Raw genomic sequence first — 8774 nt, forward strand, 5'->3', positions numbered from 1 at the left:
AAATGTCATTGTTTATAACACTTAGAGAATACAGCTTTAATGATATACATGTATTTGTTTGCAAAGAAAAAAGTAAAAATTGTCCTGTATTGGAATAATTTTTGCCATATTTTTTACAAGTATGAGCCAAACAATCCAAACCAGGCCACTTACAAAATTCCCTGGGCCGGCCATTTTTCCCCACATATACCGTTTGAAAAATGGCCCGGTTATTTCCTAGTGTTTGTACGTAAAATAACAGCAAACCAAGGAAAACGAAATAAATTTTCAAGAAAAAATATGAATGGAAGGCGGCAGTGCAAAGCCACTGTTCACTTGCGCCCATTTGTGGCCATCATTGCCAGTTCAGTGGTTCAGCCACTCAACCACAATATCTTGTGTTGACTGCACTCACTGTGTACAGCATCACAGCTCTCCATTACTGAACACAAGATGGCGCTATTCTCCATGTGAAGCATAGTAGCATGGTGGCATTGATGGTTGTACCTCAGCCCCCTGGGTCCTGTTCAATGCAACAAGAGCAGTGTGACTGCGGAATTATAACTGACCCATGGGGGTTGGGGTTGAGTAAACAGCAAGAAATCATTTTGCAAAACCGATAGGCATAAAAATAGGCCATTGGGCCATGTCTGAACTCAGACATTGGTTGCAAGACAGATAAATAGAATTTGTGGTCACATTTTGAGTAGCATTTATTTTTCAATTGTATTTTTAAAATTATTATTATGAAGTATTTCTGATCATGAAACCGAGGATTCCTCAAAGGCACCCCAGTTACTGCAGCTCATAAGCCTGAAGAAACTTATAGAGGAGAGACAAAAGCACTTCAGGTTTAGTGGCCCCGAGGAAAAACCCCAGAGGAATATTCTGGGTAAACCGGACGAAACGGGTAGGGATTGAAAACTCAATCCACATGTGCACAGGGTAGGAGAATTGAACCCGGCCGCAGAGGTGAAAGGTGAGGAAAGAACCACTACCTCAACCCAATTCCCCATGAATTGCTTTTGCACTGACATTGTAATATACACGTATCACATATGTGGGTGTAATGTAATTCAAAGATGATTCCCTCACATAGGACACAGTGATCATTATGCTCTGAAGATTTTATCCGCAGCGACAGACCACAAGGTGAAAATATAGTTATCATAGAGATTCAGTGAGTTGTAGAATGTAAGTCTTTCTTATACTTGGACACCAACCCCCTCGTAATGGTTGTTTCTTTTTATAATCTTATACTGATTAGGAGAAAGAAGAAGTGTATCCGGTACATCTGCTCAGACGAGAACGGTCAGAACAAAGAGGACAGTTGCGACAGTGAAGATGAACAAGAATTTTCACAACCCACCCCACCGCAGCGGATGCCCAACAACAGCCTTGGAAGCAAGGAGGGGTCAGAGGGAACGCGACCCCCAACCTCTGAGCCCCTGGTCCCTAGTTCCTCCAGTCAGCATCACGGGGAGCAGGCTAACGGCAGCCACAGTCACAGGGAGCGGGCACTCTCCTCGTCGTCCTCCTTGTCGGAGCCCCGCCCACCACCGCCACCCCCACCTCCACCCCTACCACCACCTCACAGCCAGGCGTTCTCCATCGCCTCGTCCGCCGCCAGTACCCAGCAGCCCACACTGCACCCGTCGCCGTCGCCCATGGTCACCCAGACGTCCCCTGCCACAATAGTCCACCTCCCGCATCCTTCCATCTCGCACTCGGGTCACCACATGTCGTTCAGCAGTACACCACCCATGATGGTGTTTCCCTCGCAGCCGTCTCTCTTTGCGGCACACGCGACCTCCCAGGCGGACATGTTGAGGGGCACGGCCTTCTCCAATGGCCTGACGCCCCACGGACTCTTACAACTCCATGCGCAGTCAAGGCCGCCTCCCACGCCGGAGATGCCCCAGGATCTCAGCATGAAATCTGCGACGGTCACTGCGTAGTATCTAATCAGCTGTACCAAACGAAAAAAAACCTTGTTTCATAAATTAACCATTACTGTACATAGAAAACTTATCAAGTGAATAATTAACGTAAGTGGGGAAAAAAAAAACGACGAAAAAGTACCACTGGCCGCTCGTCCAGCTGCCAATCGTTTGGGTTTTTAACAGCAACGGGAAGCGATTGTGATACCTTGATGTTTTAGCGACTATTTTCTCCGGGAAAACAATCAAGCCTGTCCATAAAGAATTGTACACTGTATATTCAGTGCATCGAAGGGATGTGACGTTTTTCAAAGGAAATGAAGGTGAGACTCGTTCTGTACTTGACGCTTTTCCCTTTCCTTTATTTTTGTCCGATGTGTTCTTGCTGCAAACATTGTAGGTGTCTGGCATAGCGGAATATGTAGTACTGACATAGCACTGGTGCGCATGGAAAGCTGGGTGTCATATCGAGCTTTGCAAAGGAAAAATGGTAAGCATTGGCAAAGGCTCTTCTCACCACAGTGTGGTGATGCTTGTGGAAATTTCCCACTAGGAGCTTCCTTCCCCGTGGAAAATCAACAGCAGGAGTTGCCCTCATTTTTTTTTTCAGTGGGTGGATAGTTTTCAGTGCAGTTGTACACAAGATCTTCAGTTGATTCGACATAACGGGATCGCAGAAATGGCTTTTTCCATTCCGTATTAGAGCGACTGTTTTTGATGTACACTTTGTGGTATTCTGTTGCATTGCATTCTGGGAAGCACGAGGGAAGAGCCAAGGAGCTCTCCAATAAATTGAGTTGCCAGCATGATTCTGCAAGAGACTCGTTTGTGTATTGGTGCCGAAGACCTGAAATGGATGTCGCCGTGGTCCAGAGTGCGGTTACACAGTGCCCTTGCACAGCCACGGGCAGGGGGTCATGTCAGCCAAGATGTCGGTTTGACATTAATTCAGACTGGTTTCCGCGAGGAGAGTACGTTTCCATATCCCGTATGTCACTACTCTCCCGGTCAGCCATATTCATGAGTACATGTTGCAAGATGGAACTGCTCTGCTGTATTCGTCAGGATGTTGTCTATCTGGATGTCCCCGAATGATCTTTCATGAAAAGTCCTTTCCAGATGTTTTTACTTCCGATTTTGTAATTTTGATCGATACCCCATACCGTTTGTAAGGATGTGTTTTATGCAAAAGGAAAAAAAAAAAACTCAAAGTGACGTACACTTCAATTGCCTTTCTTACAATAAAACTAGTACCAGTTTCACCTGCCCTCCTTTCTTTCCGAATTTCGGTCTCGAGTCTGTCATCTTGAAGCTATTTCTTTCAGTTTGGTCATGTTTGGTTTGAATGATTTTACTTTGTTGTTACTGAAGATCATTTCTACATAAGCATTCATATCTTTAAATGAGTCAACTTACTGTTTTTTCACACATTTCTAGTCAGACTGTTGTTCCAGCCAAAATTTGCTTAGCACGTTTGATCTTCCATTTTTCCAGATGCAGCTTTCACGTTTATTACTATCAGGTCATCGGAACAGTCCTTGAAATACCTTAGATCAAACCAAAGATTTCTATTGCAAATAATGGGGATGCCGTTGTTAAATATTCACAAGAACTTCGAGCAAAAAAGGGAGGCGCGCGCAGTGTTACTTACGTTATATGTGAAGATGTGAATTCAAAACGGGGAAAGGAGTAGAAAGAGAAGAGGTGGTGTAAAATGGCATGACAGACTGCTTAAAGAAATTCCCATGAAGGTCAACAGTTTTGGTTATATGTAATCATAACGGTTTGTCATATGTTTGTCACCGACTGGAAATAGGGGCCTGTTATTAGCTGGAAAGAAAGAAATTCAATAAGTGTCAACCATTTAATGTTTTCCAATTTTTTTTAGCAGTTAATTAGTCACATTTGAGACATTTGTGAATAAACGTTTGTACTGTGCTGTGGAGAAGTGGTATCTTATGCTATGTGTCTGGGGCATTTCCCTGGCATAACTTGCACTCCAGAGGGCAGCAAACATTTGCAAGTTATCCGAATCGAACACTTCCAGAACCGTTTGTGTGTTGTTGTTTTTTTAAAACAAATTTGAGTTGATTTATCAGATTCTTTCTGGAATCTCAAGAATACATCGGGTCAGTTGAAGAACTCCACTGAAAACACAGGACACAAAGTTCTGTAAGACGTGTTTAACTGCCAAGTATTGTGTGGACTGAGTTGTACAGCGACTGTGCATTTTCCAGTGGTCTTGCAGGAGTCAAATGCATTAAATACGGTCACCATGCATTATCATGCATGTTTATCAGGTGCCTGGCTCTTTTCAAGTAGTCTGGCACCCCGGGTATGATGATGGATCCTGAGATATCCCATGCCTGCTGCAGTCTGGACGGCATACCATCAGGGAATGCTTGGGTAGACCACCATCCCCTTTGGGTGTAGTTCAAACAGTGCGGCATTTCTTTAAACTGGGCTCCAAGTGCTGATTGGTTTATTGTTGTAAAGGAAAGAAATGACTCTGTGTACAAAAAGAACTTGCTGCATTATCCAGATACCCTTCCCAAAGCCACTTTTACCACGTGTTATTTTTTTGTAAGAAGTGTATGTCTGCATTCAGAGTTATAATTTTTATGTGTGTCCCGAGTCTCCGTGTCAAAAAACATATTGTGCGTGAAAGAAAAATTCAAATCATGTGCAAGATGACTAAATTCAGCAATTATGGATTCATCCTTAACTAAAATGTTATTCTTGACTTCTTGTCTCCAATCGTGAAGAGCAATTGTATTTTGATATTGAAATGAATCATGAAATACAAAGTTGAAGTGCATATCTCAGTGAAATTTAGAATAACTTTTGAATCGAAGGATATCTTTTTTTTTTTACCCCTCTCCCCATCTGAAAGTGGTTCAAAATTTAAGCAGACAGGGAAAATTGTCCCCCTTTTTTTCCCTTTCTTTTTTGAAAGTGTTTTAATGTTAATTACTTGCAGAAGATTATATAGATATTGTCAGCATTCAGAATTCGTGCTTTTCAGGCAACGTGCATTGTTTCCCTAAATATGGGGGCAACTTGTAAAAGAAATGCGTATTTTGGGGCCAAAATTGAAATTGTCAACTTTGTCTACAAATTTTGCTGGCTTTACTTTCCAATTTAAACCCGGCCAGAAAGGGGAGAATCACCGATGGTCCAGAGCATCAGTTGGTCAGTGACTTTTCAAAAGATGCTGCATAGCCCGAACCATTTTGGAAGCGATTACAAATTATCAGTACCTTAGCAATGAGCACACGTCACTGTATGTGTTGCTAAGGTTGCCTAGGAACCGTGAAATTGAGCCAAATGCTCTGTTGATACTGGTGTGGGAATATCAAAAATGAAATTCAGTTTTGTGATGGAGACCTGCAGTAAAAATGTGTTCCAGCTGAATAGAAGGTACATTAACTGATATAACCCGAGAAATAATAAGTCAAAGCAAAAATTACCTCGTCACTTTCATAAAGTTGACCCCAGGTCAGATAAAGGGGCGCTTCTGATGATGTCATCAGTCTATTTTAAGAACAGCGGCAACCATCTTGAGAACAACCACTTGACGCCGATACTCGGTCTATCCTCCTCGTGCTAAACCAGTACTTTTTAGGGAAACAAGCGTACAGTTTCGGATGGAAGCATTGTGGACAACCAGCAATAGGCTTTCCTTTTTTTTTAAAAGAGTGTTACTGTTCTCCTTTATCCTTATAGAACATTCTTTGAAAAGAATCGTTCTTTTTTTATTAGCAGTTTTATATTTAATATCGAACCGATTCTAGTAGTTTTGAAGGCCACGGTTTTGTTTATACCTCATTTGATAAGTGTTTGAAACGCTTCAGTTATTTTTGTTACAGTTATTCCCGTATTTCTCTTCCTTTGGTTTTTTGCACCGTGTGTAAACATAACAGCGTTATATTAAATGTACGTATGTTGGTTTTTTTTTTTTTTTGAATTGTTCCGTGTACAATGGACGGATAATTAATATGTATGATAAAATAAAATTTGTTCAGTTGGTACAAAAGTGTAAATAGAAAAAGGTGCTTTGTTGTCATTTTTAATGATTTTTTTGGGGTAGTATATCTGTGTATGTGTACCTGCGTAGAGGCTTTTAGTGTGTACATTTTAGCTGCACAGTACATGTATTTGCTCTGAAAAGGCTAAAAAGCAATTCACCATGTGAGTAAATTCACCCCCCCCCTCTACTATGGCGTGCATGCAAATGGGGTCTGCTCTGATAACATGATTGTAGTCATCTTTCATAACGCACACTGCAGTCCTGCACAGGATGCAAAGCTGGAAAAAAATGTCCTTTCTTTTCACCGTCCTGTGTTTGAAAATTTGACACTTTGCAAGATCTTTCAGTCAAGGTAGGTGTCGACATGCGCGAGAGAGGAAATCATGAAAGTCTGGTTAGGCCAAAAGTTGCATGTTACTGGCCTTTTTTAGGGTCAAGAAGGGAATGAAAGCAAGACAATCTCATTTTTTCAAAATTTGGAGTCTGAAATGCAAATTGAATATTTGTGAAAACTAACAAATTCATTTTATTTGAAGTGACATATATACATATGTATACAACATTCATTTATATTTACACGAAAGTGACAAATGTATAGATTGGCTTTTAAATTGGTTGTTGAGAACAAGAACAAAGGCAAAACAGATGTATTATTTCCTAAAATTAGGCTGGCAGTAAGTAACTTCTGCACAGGCCTTTCTAAGATCTTGACTTTGGAGGTTTGGATTTTGTAGGTTTCGTCCAGACTGAAGGAGCTGCCTGATCTTGGTCCGCGTTGCCGAGTGTGCACCCGAGCCCACAATTTAAACCCACCGTAGGAAACTAGCCCTATCCAAAAGGATGGAGCTGTGAGACACTTCAAGCAACAGCAAGGGGAGCCTGGTGAAATACTTTATCACAGTACCTGACCTGGTCTGGTTCCCTGAAGTCAGGATGATTTCTACAGATTCTATTGCTTCTCATGCTCGCCTACAAGTTGCAAATACTTGTGTGGACGGAAATTAGGACCGCTGCAAAGCCAACTATGTGCTTGTACGGAACGTAGCAGACGACTTCTCATCTCTCCCACTGTTGAGGTTCAGCATACCCTCTACTCCACATCCTAGTTCCAACCCCCCTCCCCAGCCGCCCAGCCTAGAATGCCTTCCTCACAGCTTCCAATGCTTCGTGGCACAACTTGTCCAACTGACCATCGCTCCCTGGAACAAAGACAAATACAAGCACGTGCAAAAATACCCCTTCAGTGAAGCAAAGACCCAAGTCTTCAAAAGCCAACATATTGGGCCTCTGAAGTCATTGTCTTTGACAATTAGTATTTCACATTATCCTCTGTAGAGGTCATGGAAAGACTTCAAGAATTCTCCTGAACCCTGTGTTACGAATTAATTCTGCAAGAGAACAATGCGTCCAAATTGTATGGAAAAGATATGAAGACCTTACAAGCTCAAAGGCTCGGTAGACTCCACTAAAATGCAGCATATCAAAAGTGTAGGGACTATCACCGAGTGCAAGTTAAAACTCTTCTTTCAAATGTTCCCTTTGTTGCTGATGTGAACACACCATGCACTTTCTTCTTTTCTTATGTATACATACCATAGTCCATCTCGGTAATGTCACACTGGTATACCATCTCTCCATTCACGATAAGTTCCACTACATTCCAGTCATCGATTGGGCACAACTCCACTGTGTGACCATCTCCTGTCAGCAGAGCTGGGGGTTGGAAGGACCATGTTCATTTTGATGTAATAAATTTCATCATTCGTGGTACATGTATCAGGCTGATAGTTTGTACCTCACTGCAATCAATCAGTCAATCACCTTTTCTGGTTTTTCAGCTCTGGAAAAACTAGGCTATTTTGAAACTGGACAAAATGCTGCATATTTTGACCAGGATTAATTTATCGCACAGTGCAATCTAGCCCCACTGTTGTGACCAGGATAGGACTGGCCAGGATAGGATTATCATCCTTGATGATAACCATGGCCACACTTGTGCCTAGGGATGCAAACCACTAATTCAAGTGAGAATTTCTGGCCAGCTCATTAGCATTAACCCACAGTATCTTTTGAAAAGGAGATTGTTTGGCCCCCAAAATGGTGAGATTGTGTAAATCCTTGCCAGGTCTTTGAGCTTTCATATAATAGCAGAATGGCTAAAAACTATGGTTGAGAAATGATCCTAAGTGCCGGAGAAGGTTGAGGGTTGCCACTTGAAAAATGGCTGCAATCAGACTTCGGAAAAATCACTTTTTGGGGGGTGATTTTGTTTTGTGGGAATAATTAAAAATGTAATTGGTTAACGCACAAAAACTTGAAAAGAAATTGAAAGATTAGTGACAAGACAAGAATTTCATTTGTGTTTCAGAAATCTCAGGGATGTTTGCGTGCATGTTATTGGGCCCTGAACAGTGCTGATTTTACACTGTTTTCAATGGGGCTTGAATTAGCGGACTGTACCCAAGTGCGAAACCGCAGCGCATTGACTAATCGCGCCGTAGCCTAGGCCCTTAGCCTATCCGGTTGTGGTCCTGACTCCTACCTTGTAACCCATCTAGTCGTGATGTTCTGTGTTCAACGATGCCACATGCACGATATGGCCCATATCGCACCGTGACTAGAGCATTCTTAGGCATATTCAGTCCCTCATGTAGTCACACGAAATTTGTGAAAACGCGATCTCTCTGAAAACGCCCGACGGAGCGATGTACCGCACGACTACCGTACCGTGGTCTACTGTTGTTGTCTAGATACGGTGCGTTTGTTGTGCGCTTAAATTTCTAGTACTCCACCAAGTAAACTTACTGTCAAAAAGAGGGCGCTTT

At 42.2% G+C, this 8774-nt stretch overlaps 2 protein-coding genes across 2 annotated transcripts in view; one reads left to right on the top strand and one right to left on the bottom strand.

Moving 5' to 3' along the window:
* LOC110984316 (transcription factor 7-like 2) overlaps positions 1 to 5970 on the top strand; it is a 93239-nt gene extending 87269 nt beyond the window's left edge. The window contains exon 10 of the mRNA XM_087149178.1: positions 1247 to 5970. Coding sequence (XP_087005304.1) covers positions 1247 to 1937 — 691 coding nt within the window. The 3' untranslated portion in view covers positions 1938 to 5970. The remainder of the gene's footprint in view (positions 1 to 1246) is intronic.
* A 481-nt stretch (positions 5971 to 6451) lies between these two features.
* Positions 6452 to 8702, bottom strand: LOC110984423 (UPF0728 protein-like). Its single transcript, XM_022244664.2, has 3 exons — positions 8492 to 8702; positions 7543 to 7662; positions 6452 to 7148 (listed from the first exon to the last, which is right to left on the bottom strand). Exons 1-3 carry the CDS (start codon positions 8583 to 8585, stop codon positions 7084 to 7086), a joined length of 279 nt encoding a protein of 92 aa, XP_022100356.2. The 5' UTR covers positions 8586 to 8702; the 3' UTR covers positions 6452 to 7083.
* Positions 8703 to 8774: the final 72 nt, after the last annotated feature.

The sequence above is a fragment of the Acanthaster planci genome, linkage group LG19 (genome assembly GCF_054643075.1).
Source record: "Acanthaster planci isolate LZ-2023a linkage group LG19, COTS_SCS, whole genome shotgun sequence".
In the NCBI taxonomy this organism is placed as follows: Eukaryota; Metazoa; Echinodermata; class Asteroidea; order Valvatida; family Acanthasteridae; genus Acanthaster; species Acanthaster planci.